This window comes from Crocodylus porosus, unplaced genomic scaffold, assembly GCF_001723895.1.
Source record: "Crocodylus porosus isolate Cpor-Errol unplaced genomic scaffold, CroPor_comp1, whole genome shotgun sequence".
Lineage (NCBI taxonomy): Eukaryota > Metazoa > Chordata > Crocodylia > Crocodylidae > Crocodylus > Crocodylus porosus.
Window position 1 is genome coordinate 48,487,628 of NW_017728907.1, and position 19,150 is coordinate 48,506,777.

The 19,150-nt window shown below is 42.3% G+C and overlaps 2 protein-coding genes across 3 annotated transcripts in view; one reads left to right on the plus strand and one right to left on the minus strand.

The window, feature by feature from the left end:
• Positions 1-1,719: 1,719 nt before the first annotated feature.
• TEX38 (testis expressed 38) lies at positions 1,720-4,100 on the plus strand. The gene is made up of 2 exons (XM_019531653.1): positions 1,720-1,829; positions 3,521-4,100. Exons 1-2 carry the CDS (start codon positions 1,814-1,816, stop codon positions 4,015-4,017), a joined length of 513 nt encoding a protein of 170 aa, XP_019387198.1. The 5' UTR covers positions 1,720-1,813; the 3' UTR covers positions 4,018-4,100.
• Positions 4,101-5,257: 1,157 nt separating this feature from the next.
• EFCAB14 (EF-hand calcium binding domain 14) overlaps positions 5,258-19,150 on the minus strand; it is a 23,652-nt gene continuing 9,759 nt past the window's right edge. The window contains exons 4-10 of one of the 2 annotated variants that reach the window (XM_019531377.1): positions 16,320-16,430; positions 14,923-15,027; positions 13,839-14,030; positions 12,813-12,899; positions 11,568-11,679; positions 10,302-10,397; positions 5,258-9,518 (exon numbers count right to left, since the gene is read on the minus strand). In XM_019531377.1, coding sequence (XP_019386922.1) covers positions 9,343-9,518; positions 10,302-10,397; positions 11,568-11,679; positions 12,813-12,899; positions 13,839-14,030; positions 14,923-15,027; positions 16,320-16,430 — 879 coding nt within the window. In that variant the 3' untranslated portion in view covers positions 5,258-9,342. Of the gene's footprint in view, positions 9,519-10,301; positions 10,431-11,567; positions 11,680-12,812; positions 12,900-13,838; positions 14,031-14,922; positions 15,028-16,319; positions 16,431-19,150 lie in introns of both variants that reach the window. The other variant, XM_019531376.1, reaches the window with a different exon arrangement.

Here is a 19,150-nt window from a genome sequence, read left to right on the forward strand (position 1 = left end):
TCGCCGCTCCCCCTCCCACCGCGGGGCGGAGCCCCGCCCCCTGGACAGCAGTGCGCACGCGCGCGGGGGCTGCGCGGTAAGGCCAGGCCTTGCGCACCCGCCTTGGCGGCGCGCGCCCACTTGGGCCTAGAATTGCTACTTGTGTAGTGGCAAATTTACGCGTGAGCGGTTTGCTACCTGCATGGGAGGAAATTTACTCCTGATGCCGGTAGCAAATTTACACCCGAGTAGTTTGCTACATGCATGGTGGCAGATTCACACCTCAGTAGTTTGCTATGGGCATGGTAGCAAATCTACTCCTAATGCTGGTAGCAAATTTCTGCCTGAATAGTTTGCTGCCCTGCATGGTGGCAAATTTATACCCGAGTAGTTTGCTATGGGCATGGTAGCAAATTTACTCCTACTGCTAGTAGCAAATTTATACCTTAATACTTTGCTACCTGCATGGTGGCAAATTTACACCCGAGTAGTTTGCTATGTGCATGGTAGCAAATTTACACCTGAGTAGTTTGCTACATATGTGGTCACAAATTTATGCCTGAGAACTTTGCTACGTGCATGGTAGCAAATTTACGCCTGAGTAGTTACTGCACGCTAAAGCACATGTAAACACCTTCCGGCGCAGTAACCTTCCATGCATGGACTGACTTGGGACAGGTATCCAGGTCGTAGCTGTATTGGTCTAGAGCAGCAGTTCCCAAACTGACAGATTGAGCACCACCAATTTAAAATGATAGGACCTTAAAGACCGCCAGCAAATTTTTGTCATATAAAGTAATTACAATGCATCTGTTAACGTGCACCACTGACAGGGTGTCTGCACACCTCTGGTGGTACCTGCACCACAGATTGGGAACTGCTGGTTATGGGGAAAAAGCAATTGGGACTTGTGGTAGAAGTGATACGTCTTATTAAACATAGATTTTTGCAAGTTTTTTTGCAAAAATCTAGTTGGTCTAATAAAAGAGATCACCTCTACCACAAGTCCTGACTGACTTGGGAGGACCTTTAGTCCGAAGTTGGTATGCACACAGTGTTACTGTGCTGTCGATGCTGGTGTAGAAATCACAGTAGATTGCTGCACAGTAAATGCATGTGTAGACACACCCATACACTCCTAGAGCAGAAGGACTGGATGAGGCCTGCAGAGGTCCCGTGTAGTCCAGCTCCTGGCCTGAGGTAGGATGGGCTCTGTCCAAGTCATCCCAGATAAACTCATCATCTCGTTTTGGAAAATGTCCATCGCGCCTGCCGAAGCACCAGACATCACACCCGACCCACCGCAGGCGAAGCAGGGGGACCGCGGTAGCCAACATCCTGCTGCTGTAAAAGGCTCGTAGATGCTCAAGAGACCCCAGGTAGACGCCTTGCCCCAGCCAGAGGAACGCAACCCCCCCAGTCAGTCCCAAGTCGCCCAGGAAGGAAGATCCCTTCCTGACCCCCAATGGGGCATGGGTCTGACCCTGGGTGGAGAGGCAAGACCTTCTTGCCAGGACCCTGCGGGTTTAAGTGTCAGCACTGCACAAGGATGACTTTGTGCTCTACCTAGTGGGGTGTTGCTGAGGGTTTATGCCGTCCCTGGCAGGGTGTCGCTGAAGTTTTATGCCCCTCCAGTGGGTGTCACTGTGGGTCTGGGCTTGGGGCAATGTGGCACTTGCTATTGTTGCACGGTGACAACCTAGAATGCCCAAGCGGCAGCAGTTCTGTGCCACCCAAGGCCCCGGCTGGGACCGCCATCTCCATCCTTCCCTTCAGGCCAGGGGTGGGAACCAGCTCAAGCCTCTGATGCACTAAGAGCATTTGTGGGCCAGCAATGGTTATCCCCAGCAGTGAGTACAGTGCTTATTTTCTTATAAATCTTGTAGTACCTTTCCCCACCCCTTGAAGTATTGAATGACATGACAAGAGCAGACCAGTGACCAGCAGCTGAGATCAGGTGGAAAAAGGCAGTACTATGCTGCCATCAGCCTTCCCACGTAGCACTGCTTGATATGAAATGCAGTCGCTGCTATCCAATATAATAGCTCTGACCTTGGGACAGACAGTTCCCCTCAGAGAAAAATTTGGAAGGTCGTGGTAACGAGCGATGACCCAAAGAGGCAGCATTTCCATCTCCAGCAGCGGTTCCCAAACTTGGACTGATTGCGCACTGCCCATTTAAAATGATACAACCTGCAGGACCAGCAGCAAATTGTTCAACTCCACCTTAAGTACCACCAGCACGGTTTTTGTTGTATAATTAAAATAAATCTGTTAACACGTACCCACGGACAGGTTGTCTGCGCACCACTGGTGGCACGCGTACCATAGATTGGGGACCGCTGAGCTACCGTTTTATCTATGTAAGATTACACAGGGTGCGGTATAATTTTATGTATTGGCTTGAATTAAGAACGATAAATCTTGGTCAGAAGGTATTTGTTAGTAACAGCCACATATTTTAAGATGAGAAGGGACCACTGTGACAATTGATGCTGCGCTCCTACGTAATAGTCAGAATATGCACAACGCAGCCCCTGGGTCAAGCCCGTAACTGGCCTTTTTCATGCTCTTGCACTTGCAAGAGCTTATTCCAAGTAGCTTAAAGTAGTGGTTTCCCTTGGTGTTGCGTCTTATCCTTACAAGCACCAGGCCTCTGCACGTAACATGGGGCAGACAGGACTTTGACCAGAAGTAGTGCAGCTAAAGACTTCTACGCTGACTGCATTTAAAATCTCTCTGGTATGACAAGCTAAATGAATGCTGCTGGGATTTCTGATCTCTTTTATTAGACCAACACGGCTACAACCTACACCCCTGCTGCTGGGATTTGAACCTCGCAGCTCATGGGCTTGCCTGACTGATTTAATGAAAGATGGCTCATTAACACCGGTGGTCCCCAAAGCACAGCTTCAGGGGAACATGTACAAAGGCCTCCTGCTCCATGCTGCTTGCTGCCCCAGAAATTAAAGATATAGTAGACAGGGGGAGCCAAGTATGATGTTGCCCCCCTGAATTATTTGCTCAGTACTGCTGTGTACATGTGGGCCATCAAAGGTTGGGGACTACTGTTTAAACCAATTTAGTAAAACCAATGCAGAAGCCTGTTGAACACTTTCAGTTGCATCTGCTTTCAGCTACATCAGAAATGAAAAGCCCAGTGCATTCACCCTATTTTGCTAACATGCACTGGTATATGTTTGTACAGAGCCAGCTCCTTCTATGATTTAAAGCTGCAGCTTGTTCTCAAAGCAGACATCAGAATTACTAGCTTTATAAGATTAATTAAAAGTTGGATGTCACTCAAGTCCCAGCTTCAGACTCACTTGTGTGGACCTTAAACAGGTGCGAAGGATACAGGGAACAGAGGGGAGAGCAGCTCTTCTATTTAAAAGAAGGGCATGCGTGATTAATAATAAAAAAAAAAAAAATCACAGAATTGTTTAGTATTATTTGTAGAGGGATAGCTCCTGACAGGCTCTAAACAATGTGCAGGTTCCCATCCCAGAGATTTTTTTATGAATTTGCTTTTGCTTTTCAGGTTGGTTGCCTCTCTACTTTGGGAGCATAGGGCTGTGCTACATCTTGCTCTTCACTTGCATGTTTCTCTTGCACTGGAGGAAAGTTATCCAGCGGGAGCGACAAGCCAAAGCGTGGGTTGAACTGGTGAAGAGTGAAACGTTCTTTCCCAACCCAGTAGTTCACTGGGCTGACAAGAGAGTCAATTATGGGATTAAAGCAGAAGTGTACGCGCCTGAATCCAGTGCCAGCACAAAGCAGGCAGGCAAAAACTCTGCCAGGGAGGATGCAGATGGGGTCTTCATTTCTTCCCAGGTAGAGGCGGATCCGTGCAAACTAGTATTTCAGGAATTGCCTTTTGTTCGCTCGCTCTCCAGCCTGCCACCAATGGTCAGTCACTCCATCTCTTACCCCTTCCCGGCCTTTCCATCCAGAGCGGTTCTGTTCACCTCTCTTCCCGACCTGGATAAAGTAGAGGAGAGCTGGCACTTTGACAGCAGCTCGACTTCTGAAATGTAACTAGGTCATGGGCCACAACAGACAGCAACATTAAATAGAAGAGCTTATATATTTTACACTAACTCAAATAAAACAAGGTGTTTTCCAACCTGCCTCGAGTACCTTTTTCTCATGCGTGATGCATGGAAAATGTGCGAGTACAGCCATAAAAGAGAGCAGCCTTTTGGGGAAGAAAAACCAGAATTGCTCCACTTTCAACTTCTGTTAGGGAGAAACCTGGTTAATAGTAATATTAATAGTAATAATAAACAATAATAAACAACCCACTGCTCCATTCAGTTCAGTTTGCCAGGCAGGATGACACCACTGAGTAATACAGGATGCTCTTTTTCTTATTTCCATGTCTGCGCAAGGCCCTACATCAAAATAGGCAATTGAATTGTGAATGGCATTCCCCCGCTTTTCCATTTTTCTCCTTCCATCCTAAATCACCAGCATGCCCAACCATAGCTGGAGCAGACTTATAATCTATACCTGCACCTTCTTTTGTGCCATGAGTTCATTTTTAAACTGTGGGCAAAAACCAGTCTCCCTAATTGTGGCTGTAATAATCATAGTTTCATTATAAACTTGAGGCTTTAATCAAGTCAACTGCAGAACTCCCAGCACAATCAAGACTTTTCTTTTGATACTATTTAACCTTCCACTTGAGCTGGGGAAGTGCTTCCACCACCAAATAAGGGTAATTAAATTACTGTTTGATCCAAGCTGAATTATTTCTTGTAGATTTGGGGAGATTTCCTGAGTTTTGCTGTTTTTTTTTTCCCTGTCCAGCCCCTCATCCAACTGGAGTTAAAAGGTTGATAGTTTTGTCCATGTAGAAAATACAATACTTTTTTTTTTTTTTCATAAAAGCAGGTCATAACCTTTTTCTATCTTATTCAGGAAGGAAAGCATCTGAACCATCAGCTTTCCAATCCATGCAAAGGGCATTCCTTTGACTTTGCTTTCAATATCAAACTGCAGCAATAAAATTACTCTCATCATTTTCCCCTTGAGAGGAAAGAAGAGTTACACATGAGCACCTATCACATTGCTTAGCACACTTTTGGAGGTCCCTTGGACAGCAAGGTGATTAGAACCCTAATTGAATTTTCATAGCAAGGACCTATGTCCTGATGCTGTTGATGGCAAACTGAAGCTCATCCAAGTCTGTCATCTCCCTCCTGAGAAGTGTTGTTCAATCCATTGCCCACTGCTGTATTACCTCCCCACAACCCCAAATGACCAAATACACATAAAAAAAGAAAATATTTTATTCTGATTAAACAATCATGTTACATGACGCCATGTGCAGAACTCAGTAGCTAAAACCAGCTTTGATTCATTCCATATACAGATCTAAAAAAGCCCCAATACATTACCAAAATAGGTCCAAAGGTAGTCAAGTAAAGGCAACATCTCTTATTTTACGGGAATGGTCACTAAAAAGAAAAAAAAATACAAAAAAAAATGGTCCATACACAGCATTCAGTCTAAAAATCTGAGTTTAGTAAATCAAAGTTTTAAAAGAGATTAGCAGGCAAGAGTACAATGTATGCGAGGGGGAAAAAATGAACAAAAAATCACGTCTTGATAATTAACTAGAATATGACATTATAAAATGGGCCTTAAGAATCTTGGACAATGACTCGCTGTCCCAGTATTATGGTGCTAATTGAATACTGGAACAGCTCACAGATTCTCAAATGAAAAATAAACAGGGGAGTTTACAACTGTATGTTAAGGTGAAATTTTAAGAAGTCCATCTGAAAGTGCTGCACCTTCTCTCCTGCCCTTTCACAGCCTCCACGAGCTTAGAAGCGACCTCGTTCAAGCGTCCCCTTCTCCAAAACAAACATCCTGGCTGCCACAGGCTTAACCCACCTCTGCTTCTCCAACTCAACCCTTTGTTTCTTGGATTTCTGTTAATACGTGAGCACATGCCATTGGGGCTTCTGTGGTAGCATCTCCTTTAAAGATCTGAATCTTAGGTTAGGTCTGTGCAAATGCAAGGCAGTGCCAAGCAAGGACACCTAGAACCACAAGCAGTATAGGACCGCTAGCCGAGACAGCACTGCAGGCTTAATTAGTTCTGCAGGCCTTAATAACTCCGACATAGCTTTATACAAATGTAGCCATGACACTTCTGGTTCCAGAACTAACACAGACTGAGCTGGCTCATATCCTGACACGGCACTACTTTATGTAATAAACCACGGATGGTTTAAATGAGGAAGAACACCACTGAAGTCCATGGAGTCACCACAGTGAGCAATTAAAATAGAACCCCATGAAGTTTTCCCATGAACTACCTGGAAGAGATTGTCCCATGGCTGACAGAATGAGAGTTATAAAAAAAAAAAGCTGTTCCCTGCTATAGGTACACTAGACCTTCTTGAATTCATGCATGTAGACCAGTCATCAGCTTTTAACCCAGTCACCTTGACCCCACTCTAAGCAGGTCTATGACAGTGTTTAGTGCATCTGCAGAAGCGAGTGCCCTTTCAGCACCAGCGTAGAAAGAAGGGCCATTAATGAGCGCCTCACTAGTGCCCCGCTTCAACCTCGGCTGGCTCGGGGACTGATAAAGCAAAGGACAACCAAAACAGCAGAACAAATCTAAGCAGCTTGATGCTGAGCAGTACTTTGAGGTTAGGACGTAACAGGTTGCCTGCTGGCCAGAATTAAATAAAATAAAGCAGCTAGTCACCAAATACAGTAATCCACTATTACTTTTAGATGATCCTATTTCATTAAATGTATTATTAAGCATCCATTCTATGATTCCCCATTAGGCTGAGTGACAATGTCAGTTAAACGAGTTCTGAGGCAGCGCTATGCACTCAAGATGCACATGAATCCACGTTCTTAAACAGTCTCACATCCTAGCACTTCGATAATTGATCATTTCAGTCCCATAGGCGCATAGAGGATGCAAAACACCAGAGCTGAGATGCACACACTGTCTCCAAAGTAAGATCCATTTAAGGAAGGGTACAGGCACATGAACAAATCATCATGAGATAAGAGTGGGGTGGGGACTTCCAGCATCTGAGCTACTCTGCAGGTATCATTCATGTACAAGCTCTTATCCACCGCAGATGCAAGTCAGGCTGCTCCTCAGAGTAAATTACCTCGTATTTAATGTGGGAAAAAGAGCATGTACACTGGTGGTTATGGAAGAGCTTGTTTCTTAAGAACGTGTGCCCATACCCCAATACTCCCTCTCTCACCCCACCCCCTTACTGCAAAATTAAAAGCAGACAGTAAAATAGAACATATTTAAATTAATGTGGTAATGAGGCAATCTCATAAAAAACACCACCACTTTACATTGTTTTATACAAATCAGCCTTCCAAAAATACCTTGCAAATTCTGACATACAGCTATGATACAATATGTACAAAAAAATTACCAGAATGGTTATACTTTATTGCTTGGTTTTTTGTTTTGTTTACGGATTTTTTTATTTGGTTCAGGAATTCATACAGACATGTATAAGAGGGTACGGAAGCTACTGAGAAGCAAGTGTTGGTTTCTGGCTATATTTAAAGCCAGATTATATTGTATTTCAAATCTTCACATCAGTGACAGTATCTTCTTGCTGGGCAAACCAAGCCTAGAAGAGTGATGGCAAAAGAAGCTTAGACAGCCTGTAAGAGGGTTCAAATTTTGCAAGACCTTTTGCTGAAGAATATTTCCAGACAACATTTGTAAAGCTATAATCATCCCATTCAGAGTCCCATTAACTATGAACAGGCTTCCATATACTGATGTTCTGTTGATGTGGACAGTTGTAGTCCATTAAACCTACATTCAAATGACAGACAATAAGATCTGTATTACACCCGTGGCCAATGAAGTCTAACTTGTCCCTGGTTGGACCTACAGAAGCATACATTCGGCAAAAGCCTTGTTATACATTTCAGAAGTTTCTGAATACAGACAGGCTTCAAGTTTAGATTCACAATATTTACAATGTGAACATACCAAATGTCCACATGAAAAGGAACATAGTGTTTCATGAGTCAAAGGTGTAGCTGCATAAAAAGACACTTCATTTATATTGCACTCATGGGTTTTTTTTCTTTTGTAAAGGGCAATATGGTCCTATCCCCTTCCACTGCACCTGTCCTGACTTCTTTTGAATAGTACAAAAATACAGTAGTTTTAGATGCCAAGAACTATTAACATTCACAATAGGCAGGAAACTACATTTAAGTTCTCTGCCGGAGGTTTTCCCCATCCTGTTCGTGACATGGAATCACAAACAGCCTTGTTTGAGAAGGCTGCTCTTGCCCATGGATGCATTAGTAAGGCGAGAGTATTACGAGGAAGAGACTGGCAGTGTCAAAAGCCCTGTTAAAAGCAGTCAGTGGGACCTTGTGACCCTGTCACATGTACAGAGGGCAGGAATGTGAACTTCCCTGCCATGATGGCAATCAACTGAAGCTTCTGAGAACTAGATTAGAGCAAAAAGTTAAAGTGCCAATTACAATGTTTCAATAGATTACCCTCCCTCCATAAAGTGTAACACTGGGTACAATACAGCAAAGTGAATGAGAAACTCTGAAGTGGATCACAAGAAGCTACCCTACCTAGAGCTTTTCAGGTCAAGGAAGAGAGACAACTGTTCAATCTCTCCCTCACCCCTTAAACATTCAAGCCCTCTATTAAACAACATGACATGTCATGCCTTGGATCTGCTGCAGTTTGAGATCAAACCCACCTGTGAGTGCACAGACAGCCAAGGGTAGAATCAGCTCGGAAATTAACTTCCAGGGGCACCTGAAACACTCTCGGCCACACAAGTTATATTGTATTTTTAGGTTTTAAACACAAGCATGTTTATTACCAACAAAGCCTCAACACAAACTTCCCCTAAAATATGCATAATTTATTCTATTTCAAATATTTACAAGCAGAAAAAGCCCATCTTTAAGACAGATTTCTTCCCGCTCCATATAAAATGCAGCTCTCTCATTTAAGGCAATTTTATGTGAAATATAAAACATGGGTTTGTCTATCTGTACACAAGTTCTAATTTAAAGACAAAAATTCCCTTTAAAAGGGAAAGATGATGTCCGGCAACAGTTCCTAGTGTAGCTTGGGATCTTTCTGGATTTTTTAAGGAAGTCCCTACCATCCATTATGCCACAGATAACCTTTTTCAAGTTTTTAAATACCTTAAAAGATTGCAAATTAAAAAGGTGGCAATGTGTACACTAAGTTAGCGCCAAAGATTAGTAGAACACCAAGAAAAGTGCAGATGTAGCTTTTGCTTATCCGTTTTCAATAGCTACAGCAAGTCCACCAATACTGCATTTTTAAATATATGTAGGCTATACACCTAAAGCTAATCTCAGTTCTGGTAATGAGTATTTTTCATCCCCATCTGTATCAAATTCCTTAAAGCTCTGCAACTCTTGTATTGCAGAGCCAACCAGACTCTGAAGATCATCATAGGTTAGCTTTCCATCCGAGTCGCGATCCAGCTTTTTAAACAAATCCAGAAGATCTGCAAAAAGCACAAGTTAAGGATCAGGCACTTCAACTGCACAAAGTGAACTGTACAGGCTCTTGCTCCAGTTTCACTACATTATACCATACTAGTTTACAAAACTAAATAAAGCGTCTTATGATGGAGTTTGTTCATAAGCTGGGCAAAATAAAAACATCAACAGCCACAACACGTAGATCAGCAACTTTGGGAATTTAAAGAGCAGGATTCAGTGCAAAGACCTGTGGATTTTGTTCAGTTAAAACCCACCGAGTAAATCTAAATTCAAAATAAAATAATTACTATTCCTAATCAGATGTTCTGACCCAACCCCTGCAAGGAAACATTGATAAAAATGAGGACTTTGCCTTCTATGACAGAAGCCCTGAGGTTATTATATTTAAGATGTAGATTACACGGAAGGACAAGTATTTCTGTTGTGCTCTACATATTTTCTGAAGAGATAAAACATTACAGGTATGCCAGTTCAAGCACTGATTAGATCTAGAAACCACTGCTTCTATCCACTAGCCATTTCCCTATTCTAGTTGCCTCCTGCTCCCTAGACATCTTTACTCCTCGCTACCTTTCTCTTCTCCTCTGCCATGAGAGCCCTTCAAATCCCAAATAGGTTTCAATTATTCTGTTTACACCTTCCCTTTCAGAACTATTGTTCCATATTCTGCCTCATCCTGGTTATACCAGACCTTAGGTAGCTATGGATGTGCTTTTATAAGTCACAAGGCACTTTACTTACAGGAAGTATTTATGAAAATTAAGGCAAGGCTAAAACAGACATACCTTTTGTGCTGGAAATTCCCGGTAGTGACAAGGACCTTGGCTGTCCATTTTCTCCCATGTTGCCACCAACTGATCTCGATGAAAGTCTGGGAGGATCTGTAGGATCTGATGGAGTCTGAGTTTTTCCCGCTATTCAGAAATTTGTTTGCATTAGTCTTTTTAGTTTTAAGAAACTAAAAACAGCAATAAATTGGGAACAAGATAGCTTGGCAAGGCATACATACACACACATGTACGTGTACACCCACATATTTTTAAATACGAGAGGCCTTCATATGTGGTATGGAATGAAAGAGACGAGTTTGTCTATCTTAGCAAGGATTTGTTATACATGTTGAAGTCTCAGTAACAGAATAACCCAAATAAACTGTTCTGGAGAATATCATTTTAGTATATTTTGTTAGATTCTTTCATAGTTTGTAATGCTTCATTCTATACAAGCAACATGTATTACTATGCCATGTACTGATAACAAATACTTTGTAATACAACAAGCTCCCTAGGTGAATGAGATTTTATAGCTATTCACTTCAGGCCGCCTTCCTGTACAACATGTAGTGACAGGTCTAGATAAAGACAGGACTGCTCTGATCTGATATGGCAACTCCTGTGCACACTGCACAATATTTTGTGACTCATTTTACCCAGTAAATGAGAAGAGAGCCTCTCTGGGTCAACTTGATCAAAATCTGCAGATTTGCCAAATAAGAATCAGCAAGATTCTGCAGGGAAGGGCAGAGCCTTGATCCATAAAACGTGTTGGCACTGCCCCAGGCTAGAACAGCAAAGACTGAAGGTCAGGATACAGACACACCAGTCAAGTTGTAACGTTTCCCTGCATTATGCTGAACTTCATAGGTGTGCTATGATTTATTGACCCAGCATACTTATTAATTCTAACCTTCCTTATGAGCCAGAGCAGTAAAAATGACTTCAAGACAGTCTGACAGATAATTAAAACCTTAACACTTCAGTCCATGCCTGTATGTTTCCATAATTATGTTTATGTACAAAAAGTAAAATGCTCTGCAGCATATTAGGGATTCTGCTAGGCACCACTTGAAAAGCCCGTTTCATTTCTCAGAGTTTGTCTGACCAAGCAAGAGTTTTAGTGCCATCAATTTCTCACTACTTAAAAATTAACATATTGAGGCCATTTGAGCAAGATCCTACGAAAACACTGAGTTATGCCTCTCCTTTACTTATACGTAGAGCATACGGTGAACTTTCAGTTGTATGGGTTACTATTACACAGAAAAGTCTCACCATTCACTGATGCCTCAAGAGGCTTCTCGCTTTCTGGTTTGCTTGTTAGAGCATTGATCAGCTGAAGCTTCTCTCTCAGATTTTCAGGTATCGAAACCTGAGTTTCTGTTTTCTGCTTCTAAAATAAAAAAAAAAAACACCTTTCTTCAACAGGTGCAGCACAGCAGGAAAGACATTGCAACAGATTTGTGTACTTCTGAGTTATTACCATACTTTCAGGTCAATTAAGTTTTAGCCGCTTAAGACTCTAAATCTTCCAGGTTCCATATCAGGACTTAGCATAAAAAGAACAGGCGCACACAGTTTCAATGCATTCTTGGTTTCTAAAAGAATAGCCAGTTAACATCTAATGCTGATTAAGTCTGACCTTTACTGTTTCAATGTAATATGCAGTAACCATCTGGAAGATTAGTGGAGCTGCAGAGAAAACAAAACATTTGAAGTAGTTCTCAGCATGTGTGCAGCACTTATTTGCGTGGGATGCAAGACCTGGGTTACTAAGTTGCTATGAAGTGCCTGCATCGTACTCTCTTTGGAGTTCCATTTTTTGCAGCTAACATTCATTGGACTCATCATTTTACAGCACACATGGGATTTAAACTGCAGCTTCAAGTTGAAACTACTCAGTAGAACCTGGGATCTTGCTTAACATCCTGTCAACTCACTAAACGTTGTAACTGATGAAGTCATTGTAAGACTTTAAGAATACTTGGATTAACTTTTGCAATAACATCCCACTTAGCATACTTATTTATTTCCCAAGTCTCCTTCAGCTGTGACATCCTTGTCGAGAGCAACTTGTGGAATGTTATAAATAGAGAGGAAATAATGAGGGCTAGATCCTGCAGCTCTTCTTTATGTATGTACTCCTACAGGAGAATTCAAAGTAGCAAGACCGCCCGCTGAGTTTTTTCCACCTCAGTTTGCTTCCCGCCTACCCACTGGTGTTGGCGGGTTGCTCACTGTCACATTTTCATTAGCAGTATGTATTGAGATCTGACTGATCCAAATGCCTATGCCAGGGGATGGCAACCTTTGAGCAGTGGCAGGCTGAATTAACAGAGCTCAGGCTAAGGTGAGGTACTACATGCCACCACCATTCTAGCCTTATGGGCTAAATAAAATCCCCTTACAGGCCAGTTCCTGCCCACTGGCTGTAGGATGCAGTTTATTTTCAAATAAATCGGACTTAAGCATCCAGTGCTGTTGGGTCTGCTAATCTTTGATTTCAGTTTTCCTTTTTACCTTTGCATTCTGTGCTTTATCTGAATCAGTTCCATTTGCTGACTGATCTTCATTTTCTACTTTAGGAAAGGTAGCTGCATCATCCACCTGCAGGGGAAAAAAACAAGGAAATTAGAAACTGAGACACCTGGTTGAGGTCTTCTGTAATGCTTTTTGCTTTTTTCACACTGGACAGGAACCTGCAGCTGTACAGACAGGAAGCAACATATAATGTACAGGCTGGAATCAATTCAAAGCTGCAGAAGCAAAATTCTGCTTCCAGGGGTGTAGGTTGTAGCCGTGTTGGTCTAAGGACATAGACAGACAAGGTTCTTCGCATGAATCTGATATCTTTTATTAGACCAACTTAAATACCTGGAAAACAATTATTAAGCAAGCTTTCGGGTTCAGAAACCCTTTGTCAGGCTAAGGAAGTTTCAGCAGTTGGTGTGTGCTCTTACTGGATGGAATGAAAAGTAAAAAAGCCAGAGGCTGGTCTGGTATGCATACAATACATTTTCACTGACTACCCGTCTCGTATGCATACCAGACCAGCCTCTGGCTTTTTTACTTTTCATTCCATCCAATAAGAGCACACACCAACTGCTGAAACTTCCTTAGCCTGACAAAGGGTTTCTGAACCCGAAAGCTTGCTTAAGAATTCTGCTTCCAGTATTCAAGATCCTGAAGATCAAGCTTTGTGTATTTAAATTGCAGATGTCACATACGACATTGTGAGTTATACTTTATGCATGTTCAGAACTAAATTGCAGCACCAAAGCGTATGACTTAACATTAATGGGACGACTAAATCCCTACATGCTGTAGCATCAGTATATCCTTTGCTGCATAGTATATAGAATACAAATTATAAGGAACAAGCCCCTCAAGGTGTCTATTTTGGACATTTCTTTAAGCTTGGCATTTCCCAGTGCAGCTGAAGGCTTCACTAGCCTCTCGCAGATGTGAAAATGCTACACAGGAAGCAAACTCAGCTACTGAAACCCCTATATGACAAGCAGGCATCTGTGATAACTGAGCACTCACCGAACTGAGGGTTGAATTCTCTCTCTTTTCCAGTTTATTCACAGCATCCAGGTAGTTTTCTAACAACACAACCCTTTGAGTTAGATTACTGATTGTTGAATCCACATTAAGAAACTTTAGGTCGTTTTGCTTCTGGTACACCACTAGGGTGGTATTTATCTCCTCTAAAGTGGTATGCAGGTATTGGTTATCCTGAAATAAAAACCACAAGCTGTTGTGCACAAGTGACTGTTTAGAAGCACTGCAATATTATTTCAGCTAGTGAAACACTAACTGCCCCAATTTAATCCAGCAGACTTCTCTGACCAGCCTCAGACAAAGGCAAACTGTTTTGTATTCAGTACTGGCTTGACTCTTCCTAACCATCAGAAAGTGACTGTAGTCTTCATAATTTGAAAAGGATTTCTCAGTGCCAAGATAATTGCTGACAATAATAATAAAAAAATAAAAGATGATTACAGCTACCTGGAAATTAAAGTGTGTTAACCTGTTTTGGGCTGGCTTCATTAGGACCATTACCCATAGGAACTGCTTAGCCAGAATTTGTGCGATGGGAAGAGCTTTACAAGACTTTCCTTTGACATCAGAACTGCTTGAATTATAAACAGATGCCACATAAATACAACGGATCCACTCCCATCTAAATTTACATACAATTCACTCTTTTCTAAACCCTTGTTTCCACAGCTTACCTCCAGAGCGATTCATCCACACACCACTCCCTTTGCTAATTTGACAGGCAAGCACCTATCATTAAAGCCAGTTCTATTTTAAAGTCTTCATCTCAGTCACAAGTCTCACAAGAAGAACAGGATGCACTACTGAGTCTTTCTAATACACCCACCAAGTAAAACAATGCAAAACACCACTTAATTGAGCGCTAAGACTCTTCTGCACTTAGAACAGGTTTTCTACGTATATAGGAAAATCCTACAGTAAGATCCTTTATTTGGCTCTCTTGGATGCTATTCAAATTCAACCTTGACGTGAACATAATGCACAATATCACCACAGTGAACACAAAGGTTAAATATCACCAGTAATTAACAGTTGCAGAGCTGCTGGGATTTAAAGAAAGAAATACCTGCTTGCACTTTCCAGTCTGATTTCTATCATTTATTCTTGGTGTGACAGTGGAAGAAAGTGAAGACATCTGTTGTTTTTCTCCATTCTCTTTTGTGTATTCATTCTGACCCCCCAAAAAAGGAGAAGGCATGTTAAACAAATATCTTGCTACATCAACTGAATTCTCGAGGGAAAACAGCTTATGGTATGTATTGATTAAATACCTAATTAAAGTAGAAAATAACAACATGGATATTGGAGAATCGTCTTTAAGCACACAACTGGGATGACAAGCTCAACATTTAACTTAATACAAATGAAAGGAAATACCAACAAATTAAATAACCTTATGAAAGTTACTCACTTCCGTGTTGACTAACATCACCAGAAAGTTTCTGGTCTGTGATCAATTTTTAGTTGCGCATCTTGATTTGGGCCAGAAACCCCCAAATAAACCTCATAGCACTTTCCTAGTATATTCACAACCCCCTGGTTCTTGTGCAAAGCATCTCTATAATTGTCCTTTGCACTATTCAGAAGGGGCAGAGAACCTCCTGAGACCCCCTACCAAAGCAATGGGAAAGCAATTATTTCAGATACGGCAACCCGAGGGTAAGCGCCAGAAATACTGGCCCTAACAAAAATAAGTTCTTGTAGCTGTAGCATTAATACCATATGACTTCTACTAGCTATTGTTGTATTGCTATGCTTACACAGATCTTTAAAAATATTACACAGGTTATACATACTGGATACTATTTAGGGGTGCACCAATATATCCGTTAGCTATCAGATCAGCACTGATAAAAGGCGAAATTATGTTATCAGTTATTGGCTTTTTTTGGTTGCTGCGGCCAAAACGACGGCCATGTCCAGAGCACCCTGGTGAGCATAGTCCAGTCCCCATGCCCCATAGCTGGCCTGGGCCCACGATGGACTACAGGTCCCGGTGAGCAGGAGGGGGCACCATGCTCAGCAACAAAGGGACTGCTACCAGCGCCTGCTGCTATGGCAACACAGCGCGAAGCAGGGGCCTGAGCACTGGGACTGCCACAGGGGCACTGGACTATGCGCAGGTGGAGTAAGGTGCTGTGTGAGGGACGTTCTGTTCCACTGGGCACCTTTGCAAAAGCGGCTTCTCCCCAGCAGCTGATGGCGCTGAGGCAGCAGCATGCTCTGGGGCTCCAAACGTGCCCGGCGCCACTGTGTGCGTACTTTAAAATGCCTTGCACTATCACTAAATATTATTTATTTAATGGGCATTGGCTGAGGTGGTTGGTTAATTATTGGCCATCGGTATTGGCCAAGAAAATCTTGATCAGTACACCCCTAGTACTATTCTTATTAAGAGCTATTTCAGATTATATTGCCAATTTTAAGTTACACAGCTGCTCTCCTAAATTAGCACATTCTTACCATATTGTTTTGGAGTGTTTCTATGTTTTTCCTGTGTTCTTCAATTGCAGTCTGCATAGTCTCAACATCATGATGAACACTGGTTAAGGTGCTACCTATGGTAGCTACGCTCTGAAAACAAAAACAGGAGCTGTATAATCTGAGCCAGGCCTGACTGTACAAGTTGAAAGTCCTTGACTTGAATGTCTTAATGGAATGCCAGACAGCCAGACTGCAAGACCTAGGTGATGAACTGGCGGATTCCAGTTGCAGGTATAGACCACAAGTCATTCTTTATACATAGTCTCAGGTCAAAACTTTTGATTCAACTCAGCATGACTGACAGAGCTTCTACCTCCACCTAGCAGATATTCTTCTGCTTTTACATGGATAGTTTATAGGGCTGTATAAAGGCATGAGAATCCTGAAGTAGTGAAGATGTTCCTGGGCTATAAAACTCTACAATGAAGTAAAATTAGTGTGTAGTTTGAGATCAGTATCTTGGCACTGAATAGCAACTACTAAGCTCCGCTTTTAAGACCCCTTGTTGCCCTTCTTCCACCACATCATCATCTCAGACACTATCAATGTTGTGATCCCCCCCACTTCTCTCTTTGCCAATAAACCTATCAAACGCATGGTGAAGGCTATGATTAATGACACTTGCTTGAAGGGTAAAAAATAAAAAGCATCACCTCCTGTGTAGCCCCTCATGCACAGGAAAAGCTGCCTGGTAACATCCCAAGCTAAGTCCTACTCAGGAAAACTCAGTGGTTAGAAAGCAGATGCATTATGCTGACCAACTGCATCTCAATATTTCCTTGGGCTCATTCTTGTGAATCCAGTTCCTGCCTCTCACCTTAGGTATACTTTGCAGGAACTGTTTTATCATGTGGTGAACTGCACCTTGCATAACTGGGCCCTCCACCCAAGTAGGTGTATGCTCTCCAACCATCCAACTATATAATGTTCCATTTCACATGATCTCTGAGCATCATTAGAACTATCCACATTCATTTTCTTAAGTCTCCTCTGATTCTTACTGCCCAACTCAATTAGGACAGAGCAGGCAAAGAACCCTCCTTCCACTTTGAAGAACGTCAGGACCCCAAGGTTAATGTTGCATCACCAGTGCTTTCACCACTTGCCATCAACCACAATCAGCCACTCTACAGAGAGAACTCTGCCAAAGAGTATTCTTCTTCCGGCCTGCTGAACTCTGGAAAAAGAGCTCCCTATTACCATCACAGACACCACTTACTGCAGAGGCAGCTTAAAATACTCCTAGTAAAGGGGTAATAAGCCATTCCTTATAATGGAAGGCTAGCCTCAGACAGAACATTAGGAACTCTGCATGCAGTGTTTTCACAAGGCAGACAAGCGTTATTGGGTAAATGCAATATATTTATAAATAAAATATAAATAGTTGGAAAAATTGTTCTTTGGGTACAAACACCCTTCTTCAGGTATTGGGCGAGTCTGCAGTTGTTTTATGCTCTCCTGTGCTGCAGCACACACACAACAGAGGTGAAGGACACCAAGTTCAAAATTTCGTCACTTTACTGTCAAACCTAAGCACTATTAAAATATTTTTATTTAATCCCCTGTAATTTTTTCCAGCACTTATCCTTTAATAAAAGTACAATGGATTCCCTGGAAGGGGTCCAGCTTTCCTTTCATAACAATAAGTGTATCAAGTTTAATGAAAGCAAAATGACATCAGAAAATAGAAATGCACGCTACTACTCCTAATGTCTCATCTTAGGATCAGAAATGGTTGGGCCTCAAGCCCCAAATTTTACAATATTGCCTTCGGGGTCTTTGGGCCCATCTAGTTAAAGTCTAAGCTTGATAGTTCCAACTGCAGCTGTGCCATGCCATTCAAACTCAAAACAATACTGGCTGGTGGAACCCGTAGCCCCTGCAAGCCACAGTTTTGCACTACAGATGTCAGAGAAGCATTAGAAGAGGCATCAATCTTCTGTGTCCACCTTGGCACCCTTGGGAAACTACCTGAGTTACCTCTGGTAGAGTTTTCTGTAGCTCTCCCACCTGCTGATTATGAAAAGGTGGTAGCAAGCTAGAACTAGTTTTCTCTCCAACACCCTAACAGAATAACTACATTCTGCTAGTTCTTCACCACATTCATCTGCTTGTTCACTGCATTCTCACCTCCTGTTCTCAAGACATGCCCACAGACCTCTAGCCCACTGAAGGTAGGCCCTTTGTGATTAGCTATATTATAGCTAAAAGCACAGATAGACTTAAGTATTTTAGCCATAATATAAATACCACTTTTAGTAATAAATCGCTGAGGCAGACTTTGGAAAAAAAGTTGGGGCTCCTCTGTTCAAAGAACAAATGGGCTTCCTCATTTTGAGAATACCCTCAACTAAAGCATGAAATGCAGAAGACATTAAACTAATGCCCAGCCTCTGGCACGGATCTTTGAAAACTCTTGGCGCTCTGGTGAAGTGCCCAAAGACTGGAAGAAGGCCAATGTGGTGCTGATCTTCAAGAAAGGGAGGAAAGTGGATCCAGCTAACTATAAGCCAATCAGCCTGACTTCTATCCTGGGGAAGGTCTTAGAAAAATGTATTAAAGAGGCCATCCTCAATGGACTGGCCAACGCCAACAACCAGGGATAGCCAGCACGGGTCTGTTGTGGGTAGGTCTTGCTCAACCAATCTCATTTCCTTCTACGACCAGGTGACCTATCACCTGGACAAGAGATAAGAGATTGATGTCATATATCTTGACTTCAAAAAAGCCTTCGATCTGGTATCCCATGATCACCTCTTGGCAAAACTGGCCAACTGTGGCCTTGGGTCCACCACGATCCACTGGCTGGA